The 16184-nt window shown below is 61.0% G+C and overlaps 3 protein-coding genes across 13 annotated transcripts; 2 read left to right on the top strand and 1 right to left on the bottom strand.

Moving 5' to 3' along the window:
• Nucleotides 1-171: 171 nt before the first annotated feature.
• Nucleotides 172-4549, bottom strand: LRRC71 (leucine rich repeat containing 71). 7 transcript variants are annotated; one of them, XM_058160846.1, is made up of 14 exons: nt 4327-4549; nt 3948-4229; nt 3787-3862; nt 3382-3456; nt 3217-3285; nt 2891-3050; nt 2657-2740; nt 2467-2574; nt 2189-2299; nt 1975-2086; nt 1801-1889; nt 1480-1591; nt 1261-1376; nt 918-1168 (listed from the first exon to the last, which is right to left on the bottom strand). In XM_058160846.1, the coding sequence occupies exons 1-14, from the start codon at nt 4418-4420 to the stop codon at nt 1049-1051; spliced, it is 1608 nt and encodes a 535-aa protein (XP_058016829.1). In that variant the 5' UTR covers nt 4421-4549; the 3' UTR covers nt 918-1048. The 7 variants fall into 7 exon arrangements, with proteins under 7 accessions (XP_058016824.1, XP_058016825.1, XP_058016826.1 ...); XM_058160847.1 differs by having other exon boundaries at nt 2467-2556; XM_058160841.1 differs by lacking the exon at nt 1261-1376 and having other exon boundaries at nt 172-1168.
• PEX19 (peroxisomal biogenesis factor 19) lies at nt 4524-7052 on the top strand. 2 transcript variants are annotated; one of them, XM_058160855.1, is made up of 8 exons: nt 4524-4664; nt 4749-4858; nt 4945-5110; nt 5230-5315; nt 5404-5568; nt 5744-5920; nt 5993-6037; nt 6250-7052. In XM_058160855.1, exons 1-8 carry the CDS (start codon nt 4613-4615, stop codon nt 6331-6333), a joined length of 885 nt encoding a protein of 294 aa, XP_058016838.1. In that variant the 5' UTR covers nt 4524-4612; the 3' UTR covers nt 6334-7052. The 2 variants fall into 2 exon arrangements, with proteins under 2 accessions (XP_058016838.1, XP_058016837.1); XM_058160854.1 differs by having other exon boundaries at nt 4586-4858.
• A 990-nt stretch (nt 7053-8042) lies between these two features.
• DCAF8 (DDB1 and CUL4 associated factor 8) lies at nt 8043-15275 on the top strand. 4 transcript variants are annotated; one of them, XM_058160850.1, is made up of 14 exons: nt 8043-8182; nt 8515-8584; nt 10016-10088; nt 10509-11206; nt 11420-11560; nt 11951-12045; nt 12123-12233; nt 12494-12566; nt 12789-12846; nt 12942-13049; nt 13401-13531; nt 13757-13876; nt 13975-14091; nt 14302-15275. In XM_058160850.1, exons 3-14 carry the CDS (start codon nt 10040-10042, stop codon nt 14410-14412), a joined length of 1812 nt encoding a protein of 603 aa, XP_058016833.1. In that variant the 5' UTR covers nt 8043-8182; nt 8515-8584; nt 10016-10039; the 3' UTR covers nt 14413-15275. The 4 variants fall into 4 exon arrangements, with proteins under 4 accessions (XP_058016833.1, XP_058016831.1, XP_058016834.1 ...); XM_058160848.1 differs by having other exon boundaries at nt 14293-15274; XM_058160851.1 differs by lacking the exon at nt 11420-11560 and having other exon boundaries at nt 14293-15275.
• The last annotated feature ends 909 nt before the right edge of the window (nt 15276-16184 follow it).

Here is a 16184-nt window from a genome sequence, read left to right as displayed (position 1 = left end):
ATATTCTGTATCATTGCACTTTTGTTTCCCTTAACATCTTCTCCGTGGGGAGGAAAGTCTTGCCGGGGGTGGGGGGGCTCCTGCTCCCAGACCTTCTCATCGGGTATAAATATGTATGTATGTGCATTGAGGTTTTTGTAAATACGATAGACGGTTGTTTCCCTCTGGCTGTTCTTTTTTTTTTTAAACTTGTCTCCATTCCTTCTTCCGAGGGTCTTTGCTGAAGGGTCTGGCCCTTCTGGGGCTGGGAAGACCCCCCTGGCCGTGCTTGCGGAAGCAGTCAGGGGCTGCTGTACAACCCCCATCCCCCAATGAAGCGACTCCTGGCTCTTCTCAGGCAGCAGCAGCCAAGCGGTTCTCCCCGGGCCCCTTCTGACCCCTGGAGTTTATGCCATGAGCGCACCGGAGTTACGACGCTGAAAGCTGGTTTTATTTTATTGCTTTCAGCGCTAAAAAGACTTTTCAACAGAAAAAAAGTAAAATACTCTTCAACCTCTTGCATGTGAGAGAGGCCTGTTTTTCCATTTACAGGTGGCAGGTGATGGAAAGGCTGAAGAAGGGAGGGGGATCTGAGGGGGGGTTTTCCTGACACCCACACAGGGCTCTTAAGCGTGCATTCGCACCTTGATTCGCACAAACAACAGCCCAGCTGCTGTTTGGCTAGTGGAAGTCTTTTGAGTGGGAAAGCAGAGAGGTGGGCTGTGGAGGGAGGGTCCACCCTGGCTGAGGGAAGGCCAGTGCCCACCTCTGATTCTGGGCCACCCAGCCAGAGGGGGGGGGGCGCACGTGGCTGTGATGGAAGGCCCCTCTGATCGCACCAGCCTTAACGGCTTCTTTCCCCACACGGAACTTCTTACACACAAGAGAAAAAAATCAAGGTTTCTCGTGTGACTTTTAATGGGCGGAAGGGAGGACTCCATCCTTCCAGTCTTGTGAGGAGAGCCTTCAAGGGGGGTGGGGAGGGGGCTTCTCTGGCCTCTGGTGCCAGTGCTGGGGACTCTACCCAGCAGGTTTGGGCTCAGAGCTTCTGGGTGCAGCTGGCCTTGGCTTACTGGGCAGCGGCGAGCAGCTCTTCCTCTGGTCTGGAGGCCCTGGGGAGGGGGTCTCGGGGCCCCATGAGTTCCTGGATTCTGCCGTAGGTCTTGCTCTCGGCCGGGAACTGGTTTTTCTGGGAGGGTCAACAAAAAGGGTGGGGTCGAGGACTCCTCATGGCAGGGAGGGGGGCTGCTCACCCCCTTTGATTGGCAGGCAGGGACTCACCGCCAGAGAGAGACGCAGGAGGCCAGTTGGCCCCTTGCCCCCAGGAAGGATCCGGCTGACCTGGTACTCCACCATGGCCAGGAAGGCCTTCAAGCCGTTCTCCGAGATGTGGTTGCCTTAGGAGGCAAGGAGGGGAGGGTGACGCTCTGGGTCCTTCCTCCATCTTGAACCCCTGGGAAAGCCACAGCCACCCCCCCGTCGCCCTGCTCCCCAACCTACGCATGAGGTTCAGGTAGATCAGAACGCGGTTTCCCTGAAGGAAAACCTGCCCCTCGCGGTGCTCGGCTGGTTCCAGGAGGGGGTTCATCATCTCAGTGGGCTCCAGGATCTGCTGCAGGGGGGGAGGGGGCAAGCCAGGCAGGGACAGTCATTGGGAGAGGAGGGGTACGGCTGCCCTCCTCTCCCCCACCACCGCTTAGGATTCTGGCTAGGTGAGACTGTCTGCAGAGGATAGGCAGGCCTTGGTTCTGGTGGGTGGGGTGAGGCTCAGCCATCCATGCTGGACTCAGCGAGAGCTTGCGGGGAGGGTGGGGGGCTCACCTCCACTTCCAGGACCTGGGACCGCTTGTCCTTAGAGCCCAGCTTCACTCCCTTGGCCCCCTTTGCTTTGGGATCAACTGGGGGAACGGCTGCGGGAGACAAACGGAGCTCAGGAGTCTGGGGGAGGCCTACAAGGCCTGGGGATGGGGAGGGGCCAGGCAGCCCAGCCAGAACCTTTCTTGGACTGCTTGGCATCCTCCTTCTTGGCCTGGGCCGCTGGTGCCGCTGGTGGCTGTGCGGGAGCAGCTCCGCCCGCTGGGCCCTTCTCCTCCTTTTTGGTGGGTTCCTGGAAAAGGCCAGACGCCGGTTTCTGGCTGCCGGGGAAGTGCTCTACACTCTCTGGGTGCCCCCTCACCCGCTCTCCCCCCTGGCCCTCGGAATGGCTCACCTTCTTCTTGACGACGGCCTTGGCGCCCTTGGCGGTCTGCAGCTTGTCAATGGTGGTGCTGCTAACGTGGCTGGCGGGACGGTCACTTTTCAGCTCGGAGTGTCTCTGGGGCTGATGGAAGGAAAAGCGGAGAGGTGGGCTTGAGGGACTCTGCCTCTGCAGAGCCTCCCATTCACCCCGTCCCAATTGACAGGGGTTGGGTGGGGTGTTGCCTGTGCCAGTTCAGCCTCCCTTTAGAGCAAGAGCTTCTCCGCAGGCTGAGGCCCCCCACTGCTCACCAGGCGGCCTCTCTCCTGCGCCTCCTTCTCCAGCAGCAGCCGCCGCCTCTCCACCACCTCCGTGTGGGTAAGGGCAAAGGGGCCGAGCACCTGCAAGCAAGCAGCCAGCTGAATGACCCCTGGCCGCTGCCCTCTGGCCACCCTTGGCTCCTGGCTCCTCCATCGGAACATGCAGCCTCCCGGCACTCACCTCGGCTAGCTTCAGGGCGCCCTCGTCTCCGATCTGGTTATGCGCCAGTGACAAGGACAGCAAGGAGCGGTTGAGGCGCAGGCCCTGCAAGGAGGGAGGAGCACCTTAGGCTGGGCTCAATTGGAAGCCACCTCCTCCATGCCCGGAAGGGATGCCCCCTCCCCACAGCCAGTCCTCAAATGGGAAAGCCAGCCGGCCAAGCAGAGCCCAGGAGCCCTTTCCCAGCAGCCTCACGTTGGCAAGGTGGGTGGCCCCGACATCCGTGATGTGGTTGTAGCTGAGGTTGATAGAGACCAGGTTCTTGTTGGAGCTGCGGAGCGAGGAGAGCGCCTGGCCAATCAGCAGCACCGCCTGGTCGTCCATGCAGTTGTTGCGCAGGGACAGGTGGGCCAAGCTGGGGAGAAAGGGCAGGGCCGTGGGAGAGGGGGTGCCACCCCCCCCACCCAAGCCTAGGCTGCTCCTGGGTGCCTACCGGGGAAGGCCCTGCAGGGGATCAGCAGCAGTGCAGGGGGGACCCTCTTTCGCCAAGCAGCCAGGGTCCTGGGGCTCTCCGGCCTTACCTGCTCTCCTCCGAAACCAGCCTGTAGAAGGAGCGCTCGGGCAGGGGGTTCCCTTCCAAGACGAAGGTCCTGCAGGGCAAGAGACGAAGCAGGGCTGCCCTTCCCCAGCCAGACGCTGGGCCGCCTCCCCCCCACCGCCCCCAGCCCCAGGTGGGGGGCACCTACTTGAGGTTGGCGCAGGCGGCCAGCACGGGAAGCAGGGAGAGGAAGGCAGAGTCGCTCAGGCCGACCTTCCAGAGGCTGCAGAGCAGAGGTGGGTTTCAGCAGGTTCTGACCAGTTCTGGAGAACCGGCAGTGGAAATTTTGAGTAGCTTGGAGAACCGGTAGTAAAAATTCTGACTGGCTCCGCCCCCATCTCTTCTCTGCCTCCCGAGTCCCAGCTGATCGGGAGGAAATGGGGATTTTGCAATATGCTTTCACTGGATTGGGGACGGAATGGAGATTTTACAGAACCCTTTCCCTGCCACGCCCACCAAGCCACGCCCACCGAACCAGCAGTAAAAGATTTTGAAATCCACCGCTGCTGCAGAAGAGCAAGAGAGCCGCCCCCACCCCCGCTCGCTGACTCACTGGAGGGCCTGGAGGTGGGCGAGGGCCGGCAGGCACTTGGCCAGGATACCCAGCATCTTCTCCTCGATCTTCCAACCTGCGGGCGGCAGAGAGGCGGGCAGAGCGGGGGAGGGACGGGGGACGGCCGGAGGGTTCGGGGGGGGGGGAGGAGGGCCACTCACTGCGGATGAAGACCTCGCGGGCGCTCTTGGGGTCCTCGTGCTCCAGCTCCACCTGCACGGCGGGCCGGAAGTAGGCGTACTTGGCCTGGATCTGGGCCAGCGCCGACAGCGCCTCCCGCTGCTCCCCCGCCGCCCAGGCCCCGCCCGCGCCCTCGGGCTCCTCCGGGGGGCCCCCAGCGGGCGGGTGGGGGCGGCTGACCACGCGGGGGGCCTCCTGCAGCCCGGCGCGCGCGCAAAGCTCCGGGAAGTCCAGCTCCAGGGCGCCGCTGCACACGTACTCCTCTGCGGGGGAAGGAGGGGAGGGGAGGGGAGGGGGCGTCAGGGCAAGGCGGGCAGGGGGCGCGGAGGGGGGGCATGGCGGGGGCCGGGCGGGGTTCACCTTCCCCGTGCTCGGCCCTGCGCGCCGCGTTGCGCGCCTCCTCCTCCTGCGCGGCGCTCTTGTCCTTGGCGCCCCGCTCGCCCTTCTTGCCCATCGCGGCGGCGGCGTCTGGGACCGTTGCCCGGCAACCGCGGAGGGGGCGGGGCCGAGGGTCTCGCCCAGCCCCGCGCGGGGCCTGCCGGGAGTGGTAGTCCGCCGGGCTAGAATTGCGCCTGGGCCCCTCCTCCGACGCCGGCGTGCGCGTCCCCCGGGGCGGCCTGGGCGTCTGGCCGGTTTGCGGTACGAGATGGCGGCGCCCGGAGCGGAGCCCGACACCGAGCTGGAGGAGCTGCTGGCGAGTGAGCAGCCGGGCCGGGCGGGCGGTGGGTGGGCCGGGGTCTTCCCGTCCGCCCGTCCGAGCCCGCTGCGCTCTCTCCCTGCAGGCGCCCTGGAGGACTTCGAGAGAGCCGCGCCGGCGCCCGGGGAGCCCGCCGAAGGAGGAGGAGGAGGAGGAGGCGGCGAGGGGGTGGCGGAGCCGGCGGGGGAGGCGCAGGTAGGGGTGGGGGTGGGGGTGGGGGGCGGGCGGGCGGGGTCTCCCTCCCGGGCAGCGCCTGCAGCCTCCCCGCTTCGCCCCCGCAGGGCCGCCTGCTGGCCGCGCAGGAGACCTTCTTCCAGGAGCTCTTCGAGGGCGAGCTGGCGTCGCAGGCGAGCGCCGAGTTCGAGCGGGCCATGGAGGAGCTGGCGGCCGAGGAGCCGCTGCTGGTGCAGCAGTTCCAGAAACTCTCGGCGGCCGCGGGCAGAGTCGGTGAGCGGCCTGGGCAGCCCCTCCGGGCTCGGGCGGGAGGGTGGCATCGTGGGGCTCTTTTTGGGGGCGGGGGGAAGAGAAGAGCCCGGCGAGCGCTGCTGCCTCCGCCTCGTTTGCAGGGAGCGACCCCGCGTCCCGCCAGGAGTTCACCTCCTGCCTGAAGGAGACCCTCAGCGGGCTGGCCAGGAACGCCGACGGGCTGCAGGTGCGTCCCCCGGTCGACCACCCCCACTCCCCAGGGCCCCGCCCGCCTCCCCTCTCGAGCCCTCCCTCCCAGCTGCCTCTTTCCCTAGAGCTCCGGGGTGTCGGAGGAGGAGCTGAGCAGGACGATGGAGGGGCTCGGCCTGGAGGAGGGGGACGGCGGGGAAGGCAGCCTCTGGCCCATCATGCACAGCATCATGCAGAACCTGCTCTCCAAGGACGTGCTCTACCCCTCCCTCAAGGAGATCACCGAGAAAGTAAGAGAGCCCATCCGGCGTCCCCTTCCCTGCCCTACAACCCCTGGCCAGAAAGGCAGGGAAAGGGGCTGCCTGGGGGCTCCTCATCATCCCCCCCACCCCACCCAACCCGAGGAAGGCAGGTGGTCCAGCAGGTGGGCTGTCCGTGACCGCATGGTGGACTCCCCCCCACCAGTACCCCGAGTGGCTCCAGAGACATCGAGACACCTTGCCCAAGGAGCAGTACGAGAAGTACCAGGAACAGCACAGGATCATGGGAAGGATTTGCGAGCACTTCGAGGCTGAGCAGCCCACAGACGGTGACCCGGAGCACAGGGCCCGCTTTGAAACCATCTTGGACCTGATGCAGCAGGTGGGGGGCTGGGTGGGCCGGGTTGTGGGGGCGATGCATGGGGCTGGGGACTAACTGCCCTTTCCCTTCCAGCTGCAGGACCTGGGACATCCTCCCAAGGAGCTGGCTGGAGAATCGGTGAGTGCCTGTTCGGCTGTCCTTGGATTTGGTCTTGCCAGCAGCCTTGGCTTCACAAAGCACAGGGGTGCAAAGGGGGCATTTCCGAGCCCCAAAGAGCCTGATTAGGGCAGTGTTTCCTACCGCCTGCCCTTCCTGAGGGACGCAATAGCTCACTCCCTGCAGAGAAGCGTTTCTTTCTTGTGAACGAATGCTTGTTCCTCCTTTTCCAGCCTCCTGGCCTGAACTTTGACCTCGAAGGACTGAATCTGCCTGATGCTGGAGGCGCTGGAGGCGAGCAGTGCCAGATCATGTGACCTGCTCCCGTGCCAGGGAGACTTGAGGAGATGGGAGGGCGCTGTGGTGGGTCGAGGTGTTTGTGTCTTTTTTCCCCTATTTTCTGTCATTACCAGGTGCCTGAGGCTGGCTGCCTTTGCTAAACCCAGCAGATGATTTTGCAGGGATCCCACAAGGGACTTAGCAAGCCAGAGTAATGATGCCCTGAGATCAGGTGGCCCATCTTTGCCTTTTGACTCTGAAGAGACGAATCGCACTTGAAGGCCCCATGAAGGCCGAGGGAGGAGGCGGTGGCTCATGAGAAACCTCTGGGTGAAGGGAGACCTCCTGCACCCACTTCCGAAGGCCCAGCTCTGCTGCTCTCCTCAGGCAGCTCTGGTTGCGACCCCCAGTTCAGCGTTTGGTCACGGTCTCTGGATCAGGGAGGCTGAGGGCCCCTTTCGATGATGCCAGGCAAGCTGACCAGCTTCCTGGACTCGCGCACGACAGCATGAGGCTCTTTTTTTTGCCATAGCCCCAAGTATTAACACCACCCACCCACCCCACATTAGTGCTACTGCTTTGTGAGAACTGCCTGGGGAGATAGCTAGGAAGCAGGCTGCCTCTGCCCGCTGGCCACAGGGGCGTTTCCTTTCTGCTAGCAGCTGATGGTGCAGGAGGAGAGCCGCCCTCCTTGGCCGAGTCTGGCCAAACTGAATGAGAAGGGCAATTTTTGAAATAAAGGTGGAGGTTGATGGTTTGAAGTTGTGATTGTTTCTGTTAATTGTGAGTAGAGGGAGTCCCCCCCCCTTTTCAAATCCTGAGCACATGGAGCCTGTAGCAACTCTGCTTGGCAGGTGTAAGCTGCTCAGGTCTTGTACAGTGTGGGCAAAACGGACCGTCAGTAATAATTATTTTCTAGGACGTCTCCAAATTGTAGACACATTGAACAGGCACATATTAAAGGGTGGGGCAGGGAGGCGAAGTGGCAGGATAGTCTTATCAGATACTGCTTGTTCTTCAGTGGCAGGAAGCAGAGATGCTTATTTTTGGGGTCGCAAATCCTAAACGGGGATAGAAAATCCTGAAGGACTTGCAGTGGTCTTTGTGTGAACTGGTTGAGAGTGATTAGAATAGATTTTTTTTTTTATTGGCCAAGTGTGATTGGATACACAAGGATTACGGTCTGTTTTAGCCTCCAATAAACCCCCACATCTTGTAGGCTTGCTTGGAAATGAGGTGCTTCACTCAGAGCTTCTGCACTCGCCCGGCCGACTGGCCGGCCCCCTGGCACAAACCCCTTTGGCTCTTTTTAGTCAGGACGGAAGGACTTTGCCCTGCAAACAGCTGGAGAGATGGGAAGGGGGCTCCAGAAGCGCGCACGGCTTGTTCGGTCAACCCTGACCCTCCGCAAGGCTCGCCCAAAACTCGCAGGTCGATGCCTGAATGTGCCCGGGAGGAGGAACCGGCTGTCCCATGTCCGCTTGCAAGATGGGAATCGTGGAAGGGCGGCTGCGCTTGAGCTGCCCAGCCTCATGGGGGACTCTGCACTCCCACCATCCGGCCCAGGATCCCCCGGGAGGTTTGGCAGCGCTGCGCTTCCGGACTCCTTTAGGCCAGCCACCAGGGGTCGCTCTCTATGGTTTCTTTGGCCGCTCTGGGCAAGCGTCTCTAGGGCACCTCTGCCGTAAAGCCGCGGTGGGCGGGCGGGGAGGGAGTGGCGTAAAGCGCGACTGTCGCGAAGAGCGGCGGCCGCGGAGGAGCCGGAAGGAGACGCGCGGCGCCGGTTGGGCGATAAAATGGCGGCGGCGCCTGGGCGTCCCGGGGGCAGCACCGGCGACGGGGCGGCGGGAGGAGGAGCGGGAGCCGCTGCTGCCGCCGCCGCCAAAGGTACCCGGAGGGCCCCGGCAGGCCCAGCCGAGGGCAACGGCGTCCCTGGCCGAGGGCCCCGGGAGGGCAGCGCCGGGCCTGCGTGCGGGGCAGCGGAGCCTCGGCCGCCTTTCCCTTGGAGCCCCCCCGGGCGGGCGGGCGAGCGAGGGGTGGGGGCGCTCCGCCTTCCCTTCCAGGAAGTTTTGAGCTTCGCTCTCGGGGACGACGGAAAGGGAAGCCGAGCCAGGCGGCCGGTTGTGGGAGGGCGACCTTTCTCCCCCTCCGGGACCCGGGTCGTCCGGGGAAATCCGGTTCTCTGAGACGCCGTTTTCTGCCCCCTCCCCCCCGCTTAGCCTGATCTCCGGTTCTCCGCGCCGGTCCCGGGTGACTGCCGAGCCCCCGACGGAAGAGGCGGCAGGACAGGTGGGTCTGTTGGGGGGGGGAGGGAGCTTCTTCGAGGGAAACACCCCCCGCCCCTCCCCCCCCGCAGGGTGCAAAGCAAGTGCGAAGAAGGGGGGGGAGCGGGGGAGGTCCCAGCCCCACATCCACGTCCCCGGGAATCCATACCTTGCTTGGGCATCGTAGCTGCGGCTCCCTGGGCGAGCCTCCCCCGGTGGGTGTTTGGGCGGAGGGGCTCGGTTCAGTCCTGCTGCTGCCTTGGCTTTGGAAGCCGGCCTCCCCCCCGCCCGCCTCCTGCAGACCAGCTGAGCCCGTGGCAGCCAGGAGCCTCCTGGCCTTGGCTGGGCTGCCACAGAGGCCGTTGGTCCTTCGCTCCGTCTTGCAGCTTCTGAGCCTGTTGGGGGTTCACGGAGGGTTCGGGACCTCCTCGCTTAGGGAGATGAGGGAAAACAGGGAAACAGCCGGCCTTCTGCCTTGAGATGTGGGGTGCGAGGCCTTCCCCTGAACCGAGCCCTCTGCCTTCCAGAGAAGACACTGATCTTCTGGAGCAGCCCTTGAAGGCTCCGCTCCTTCCTAAGGAGATGGCTCCAGTTTGAAGGGCCCAGGAGTGACGGGCAGCTCCTCCTCCGCAGCCTCCGCATACAGTGGCCAGGAGGTTAAAGAGGGTGGTCTCCTTCCTCCTCCTTGCTGCCTTCGGGGTGAGCCGGGCTTCCTCATGAAAGCTTTCACCCCACATATGTGTGCACGGTGCCCCTGTTACTAGCACCGAGGCCTCAGGTCTCGGCTGGCGTTTGGAGACCCCCTGTTTACTTGGAGACCGCTTCTCAATAGCGTGGGTGTCTTTAAAAGGATGTTTGTTGTTAATTTCATTAATTATCAGCCATCTCGGCAACCATCTGGCTGTAGGGAAGGCGAAGTATCTTAAATAAGCAGTGTGATCTAAACAGAAAAATAAACGGTGGAGTTTTATACTGCCAATCCCACTCTAGAAACCTTCCTTATGGTTAGAGTTTGCTCATCAAGGTCTGGTCGGACCTTGAGGCGTTTTGGGGCCTTCTTGTCTTGTGAAATGGGCTCTGAATACGGGAACTTTGAAAAAAACCACCTCCCTGCCCCTCTCACCCTCTGCCGGGACCTTTCTGGGCGAAGGTGTCAGGGCAGCTGCTTTCTGAACAGAAGGGCCCCGATGCCATGCCTGCTGGTGCTCCAGACTTTGCCAGGCTCGCCTGCTCTGGTGCCGTGTGTGGGAGCGTGGGGAGAGGGCTGCTACTGTGCACTCCTTCGCCTGGGTGCGCCAGTGCTGGGTCTGAGGGAAGCTGTTGGGCCAACTGGGGCAGAATGGACTCGTGGAGGCTGTGATCACTTGAGGGTTGGGAGACGGTTCAGTCTTTCCGAGTCTTCCTTTTCTGGTCCGTGCCACAAACGTTCACCTGCTGCTCTCTTTTTTTCTCTTAGGGCGAGTTAAAATAAAATAGCAAGATGTCAGACGCGGGGAATAGCACAGAAGGGAAAGCGAATATCCCTAACGGTAAGAGCAGAGAGAGAAGCAGAAAAATTCCTGACGCCGGTTGCAGGGCTGTGAAGGGCGCCGTGAGAAGTCACTGAGCTGTTGTGTCTGGATGGTAGAGTGGGCAGTGCAGAGGGGCTGGATACTGCCCACCTTCCACACAAGCCTACCTCTGTCCGTGCAGGGGAGCGACTCCTGTGCTGGGCAGGATCCCAGCGCTCTTTCCCTGTGGAAAGCTGTGGGCATTTGGGCACGGCAGCCTCTGGGGAGCTGCCCTGCGTACAAGAAAGAAAGAGCTCAGCGTTCTAACCCGAATATTATTATTTTATTATTATTATTTATTAAGTTTTTATACCGCCCTTCTCCCGAAGGACTCAGGGCGGTGTACAGCCAAAGATAAAACACAAAATATATACAATAGAATAGGGTCTCCACACACAGGAAGCTTGTCCAGCAGCCCGGAAGAGATGTCCGGAACCACGGAGGGCCCCGAAACGTCTTCCGGGGTGGAGGTGGAGGCTTCCGACCTGAGCCTCAGTTTGACAGGGGACGAGGTGGGCCCCGGCCAGACTTACACAGAAAGCTCCACTGAAGAGAAGGACTCAGACAGCATGGAGGAGACCGGGCACTACTCCATCAACGAACTGAATCGGACCTATGACCACTCCCCCTCGGAGGAGGAGGAGGAAGAGGAGGAGGAAGAAGAGGAAGAGCAGCAGCAGCAGGAGGAGACAGCGGAAGTGGAGGCCCAGCGTTCCCGCTGGCGAGCCCACCGCAAGCGCCCCAACCAGGACAGGGACTCCTCGGACGACGAGCGGGCCCTGGAGGACTGGGTGGCCTCAGAGACGATGGCGTTGCCCCTGCCGCGCTGGCGAGCTCTCCAGGCGCTGCGAGAGAGGGAGCTCGGCTCCAGCGCCCGCTTCATCTACAACGCCTGCGGGGCCCGGCTGTTCGTGCAGCGCTTCTGCCTGCAGTACGGCCTGGAGGGCCATGGGGGCTGCGTCAACACCCTGCACTTCAACCAGCGGGGGGCCTGGCTGGCCAGCGGCAGCGATGACCTCAAGGTGGTGGTCTGGGACTGGGTGCGCAGGCGGCCCGTGCTGGAGTTTGAGAGCGGCCACAAGAGCAACGCCTTCCAGGTGGGGGAGGCAGTGACTCGGGGGCTTAGAGATTGGAGCAGGGTCTTCCAGAGGGCCGAGCCACCCTGGGTTTCCCACTGGGGCTGGGGGCCTGGAGGAGGGGTGTTGATTGCCCTGGAAAGAGCTCTGCTGACTGGTGGGGCAGAGAGGGGGTCCGGCCTTGGGCCAGAGCCAGCTCCCCCTTGCCAGCCCCAGGTGCTTTCGCCCCTGCAGGCCAAGTTCCTCCCCAACAGCGGAGACTCTACCCTGGCCATGTGTGCTCGGGATGGCCAGGTCCGCGTAGCCGAACTCTCTGCCACGCAGTGTTGTAAGACCACAAAGCGGGTGGCCCAGCACAAGGGCGCATCACACAAGGTGAGGGGGCCTTCTCTGCTCCCCCCGCCTCTTAGTGCTAATCAGGAGTCTCTGGCTGCAACGGCCTTGGGAGGGCCTGTGCCCAATGGGCTGCCCACACCTGGCTCTCGGTTTCTGGCCACGGTGGTGCACCCGATGAGCTGGCACCTTGGCAAGAGGCTGCCTGTTCCTTCTCTTGGGCACCCCTGTAGAGGCTGAGTTGCTCTCTCTTGAGGGGCCACCCTGACACAATTCCAAACAACGGGACTTTCCTGCAGCATTCTTTGAAATCTTGGGGTGCAAAGCCAGGCCCCTCCGGAGGCTTCCCAAAGTTCTTCACTTGCAGAATTCGGGACTGCCTCTCCCCATCGCCCTCAAAAGACATCTCAGCTCAGCCTTCCTCTCCCCTAGCTCGCCCTGGAACCGGATTCTCCCTGCACTTTCCTCTCGGCCGGAGAAGATGCTGTGGTTTTCACCATCGACTTGAGACAAGACCGGCCAGCTTCGTAAGTGGGCAGTTGAGCGGCCGCTGCTTCCCGTTGAGGTGGCTCAGGGCACTGAAGGCCTCATTTTGTGTCTCTAGGAAACTGGTGGTGACCAAAGAAAAGGACAAGAAAGTGGGTCTCTACACCATTTATGTGAACCCAGCCAACACGCACCACTTCGCTGTGGGAGGCAGAGATGAATACGTCAGGTCAGAAGAGCCCCCACCCCGGTGTGTCCAGGAGACCTGCTGGGCCCCTGATGTTCAGCTGTGGTGCCACCCTCCAGCCCCTGCTGCCCAGGAAGGAGATCCACCTTATCTTTGCTTCGGCTTTCATCACACCTTAATTTTGTTAGCTTGAGGACTAGAAGCTTGCTTTTGACTTGGGAGAGAATGAAGCTGGGGTCCCCCTGGAGACTTCCCTTTGAGTTGCTACTCTCAGCTTTCCTTTTCTGCCCGTCTCCCCGCAGGATCTACGATCAGCGGAAGATTAATGAAAATGAGAACAATGGGGTGTTGAAGAAGTTCTGCCCCCACCACCTGGTGAGGCCTCCTCTTCTGCCACTCACTCCCCACGTGGCGCTCGGGGTGGGGGTGGGCAGCAAGCGGGAGCGGGATTGACAGCCCTCTGGAGATGTCACCGGGGCGGGGGGCTCTCTGCCTTGGTCTCAGGGCGGGCAGCCGCTCTAGGGAAAGGCTTCCCTGCGCAGAGGGGCTTTGCAAGGCAGTGGGGGTCCCTGAGTTCTGCCCGTCCCTCCCATCCAGGTGAACAGTGAGTCGAAAGCCAACATCACCTGCCTGGTCTACAGCCACAATGGCTCAGGTATGGGGCCTTAGGGAGCTCAGAGGCTGGTCTGGGGTGGGGGGGCTGGGGGCTGGGCGGCTGCCTCCAGGCGCTCCCTTCTGGGTCTCTTGCAGAGCTTCTGGCCAGCTACAACGACGAAGACATCTATCTCTTCAACTCCTCTCATAGCGATGGAGCCGAATACATCAAGAGATATAAGGGCCACCGCAACAACGCCACAGGTGACCCCCTCCCGGGTCGTGGGTGTGGGGGTGTGTGTGTGGTCCCAGGCAGCAGAGAGGCAGGTGGGAGCCTCATTGGCAAAATTGGCTGTTGCTGCCCCCTTCTGGCCGGAGGAGGCAAGAGTGGGACGGTTAAAATGTGCCCCCCCCCCCCCACTTTCAGTGCACATCCATGTAAAATGGAAGTCAGGAATGCAGGCAGAAAGGGACATTTGCTGGGGTGTCCTTCCGAATCAAAGGCAAGCAAAGTTACCTACCCAAGAGGGCTGGTCCTCGGACCAGGTGGGGGACGCAGCGCCCTTTCAGAGGGGGTCCCGGCCTCGTCTGAGGAGTCTCTGCGTCTGCTTTCAGTGAAGGGGGTCAACTTCTACGGCCCCAAGAGCGAGTTTGTGGTGAGCGGCAGTGACTGCGGCCACATCTTCCTGTGGGAGAAGGCCTCCTGCCAGGTGGTGCAGTTCATGCAAGGCGACAAAGGGGGCGTGGTGAGTGGTGCCTTGGGGCTGCCTCCCTGGAGGGGTCTGGCTTGGGGGTTGCCAAACCAAAGACGGGTGTGTGTGTGGAGGGGGTGGAGTGTCTGCCTGCTCCCAGGCGGGCGTGTGATACCCAGTTCCCTGTATCCCTAGCCCTCCCGTGGCTCCTCCTGAGCTTGGTGATTCCTCTGCAAATGTTTGCAGCCCCCCCCCTTTTTTTGTCTGGTTGCCCTGCAGGTCAACTGCTTGGAGCCTCATCCCCACCTCCCAGTTCTGGCCACCAGCGGCTTGGATTACGACGTCAAGATTTGGGCCCCCACCGCAGAGATGCCCACCCAGCTGACCGGCTTGAAGGAGGTGGGGAGAGAATCCCGGGTTCTTTCCCCCCCCCCGGCCTTCCCCAGGGACCCCCATGCAGGTTTCCATCCTCACTCTGCTGCCGCCCCCCCCTCCAGGTGATCAAGAAGAACAAGCGGGAACGGGACGAGGACAGCCTGAACCACGCGGACATGTACGAGAGCCACCTGCTCTGGTTCCTCATGCACCACTTCCGGCCTCGACGGCGTCACAGGGTGAGCAGTCCCCCCGGCTGACCCGTCCTTTTTTGGCAGGGCTGCCCCAGGGCTCAGACCGTCTCTGGGACCCCTGGACAGGGTCCACCCCGAGCCCCCTCCGTGGCCCTGCCTCTCGGCTCATGTCACAGTATCAAATAGGGAGGAGGGTTCCAAACAGACCGGAGCGCCCGTGACGCTGAGGCTGCTCCTTTCCTGCAGCGCCAACAGGATGCGGGCACCGGAGCGGCCGACAGCGACTCCGAGGACTCCCTCAGCTCCTCGGACACCCTGGACGAAGACGAGGAGGGCCCGGACCGGGTGCAGTGCATGCCTTCCTGAGACCTCCGGAGCCGCGGAATAGGCTGCGGGGATGCCGGGAAGGGTGGAGAATTAGCCCCCCTCTTCCTGCTTTAGATGAGAGGCCCGCCCTCGCCCTGCTTGCCAGCCCTGGTTAGCAGGGCGAGGCGGGCTCAGCCCCCACCCTTGGACTTTGCTCTCCCTTTTGCCCTCAGCTGCCCTTTTCAGCTCCGGATTTCCCAGAGTCGCAGGGGGGGCCCAGATTCCTGGCTGCAGTTGCCGCCTGTTCCCTGCGAAGCTTCTTTGGGGTAGGGGGCGAGAGTTGGCTTGGTTCCTCTCCTTTCTGGGGGGGGGGGGGCGGGCTGTGCTCCAGAAGCACCTTGGAGATGTTCTATCTCAGCCACCCAAGGACACCCGGCTGCTGCATGTTGCATCCAGGATGAGCAAACCTGGATTCTGCTTTTCCAGTGAAAATTTGGGAGCTTCGTTCCCTCTGGGTTTGGTTTCTTTCCTCTCCCCCCCCCTTCTCTCTTTCTTTTGGTGTGTTTTTCCTCCAGCAGCACTAGGCACAAAGGACCTCCTTCCCTCCCTTGGCTGTCTAGAGCCGCCTCTGCTATCGAGAGCGGCCACTCGCTGAACTCGGAGTCTAAAGTTTAAAAGGTTTGAATGCAGCCGCCTTGTTTTTTTTCCCTTCCTCTTCAGGATAATCTCTTGGTTTTGAAAGCAATTTCCCCCCCTCCCCGATTGCTGTTTAGAGGCCTAATTTTATATGTATTAAACAAGACAAGAACCAAATTAAACTTGGATGTTATCAAGTTAAAATTATTGTAAAAGTTTAAATATATATATATTATATAAATGCAATAAATGAATTGAGAGAGAGACCTGGTGGCATCTACAGCCAGCATCTTTGCTATTCCTCGGTCCCCTGTGGCTGCCTCGGCTGTTTCGTCTCCTGGCCCCTGGCCCCTGGCCCCATCCGGGGATTGGTCTTCCTGCCTCCTGCCCACACAAGGGGCACTGGCCCCTTCCTCTCCCCTAAGTCAATGCGGGGAGTGAAATCCCCTTCTGGGCTCTTCGGGAAAACTCTTCAGAAGACCTTGAGTGGGGCCGGGTACGTGAAAGGTGGACACCCACCCACCTGCACCCTTTGTGTGGCAAGCCAAAAAATACACACACTTTTATAATTGTCAGTTGCTACGTATCTGCACAATGCCTTCAAGTTTCATTTTGATTCTGAGTGTGTTGACTTCCTTCCTTCCTTTTTGGAGAGAAAGGTATTTTAAGTGGGATTTTTTAAGTAAATATTGGGGGTGTCCTTTGCCTCTAGCTGGGGAGGGGGCTTGATGCTCTCACCTTAAGGGGGTGGAGAGCTGTGGGGCCTGAGGACCTGTGAGGCTAAGTCTCCTAGTTTGTCGACCTGCATCCTTGGTCCTAAAGACTTGTCGGTTGGATGACAGTCGGCTCTATTATAACTGGGTCTCTGGTTAATTTTAGCAGCAAGAAATACTGGCTGGGATTTGGCAAAGCAGCTTAAGGCGGGGTCAGTGGTGCCAGGGTGCCCGCATTGCCCTGTGTGTGAAGGCCCTTGCAGCTCCCATCTTCGTAGCTTGTTTGGATCTGAGGGACCCAATCTTCCATCTGTGACGCACCAGAGCAGCGTGTTTGGTTTCTTTCTTATTTAATTCTGCAATCTTGAGATGAATGTGGTTTTTTTGAAGTTAGAAACAACTATTCCGTTACAATATTCCTTTGTTGTTTTTTATTTTTGGTCCACTTGACAAAGAAAATAAGTTAACACTGAGCACTCCATA

Source organism: Ahaetulla prasina, chromosome 17 (genome assembly GCF_028640845.1).
Source record: "Ahaetulla prasina isolate Xishuangbanna chromosome 17, ASM2864084v1, whole genome shotgun sequence".
NCBI lineage: Eukaryota > Metazoa > Chordata > Lepidosauria > Squamata > Colubridae > Ahaetulla > Ahaetulla prasina.
This window is presented reverse-complemented; position numbering and strand designations above follow the sequence as displayed.

Bases quoted from the DNA above. Each gene is read 5' to 3' on its own strand.
- LRRC71 (XM_058160841.1), bottom strand. From the start codon at position 4,420: ATGGGCAAGAAGGGCGAGCGGGGCGCCAAGGACAAGAGCGCCGCGCAG. The intron at 3,286-3,381 runs GTAGGTGCCCCC...CTTGCCCTGCAG, and splicing joins GCCGCCTGCGCCAACCTCAA to GACCTTCGTCTTGGAAGGGA. The intron at 1,890-1,974 runs GTTCTGGCTGGG...TGTCTCCCGCAG, and splicing joins TGCCAAGCAGTCCAAGAAAG to CCGTTCCCCCAGTTGATCCC.
- PEX19 (XM_058160854.1), top strand. From the start codon at position 4,613: ATGGCGGCGCCCGGAGCGGAGCCCGACACCGAGCTGGAGGAGCTGCTG. The intron at 4,859-4,944 runs GTAGGGGTGGGG...TCGCCCCCGCAG, and splicing joins AGCCGGCGGGGGAGGCGCAG to GGCCGCCTGCTGGCCGCGCA. The intron at 6,038-6,249 runs GTGAGTGCCTGT...CTCCTTTTCCAG, and splicing joins AGGAGCTGGCTGGAGAATCG to CCTCCTGGCCTGAACTTTGA.
- DCAF8 (XM_058160848.1), top strand. From the start codon at position 10,040: ATGTCAGACGCGGGGAATAGCACAGAAGGGAAAGCGAATATCCCTAAC. The intron at 12,567-12,788 runs GTGAGGCCTCCT...CCTCCCATCCAG, and splicing joins AGTTCTGCCCCCACCACCTG to GTGAACAGTGAGTCGAAAGC. The intron at 13,050-13,400 runs GTGACCCCCTCC...GTCTGCTTTCAG, and splicing joins CCACCGCAACAACGCCACAG to TGAAGGGGGTCAACTTCTAC.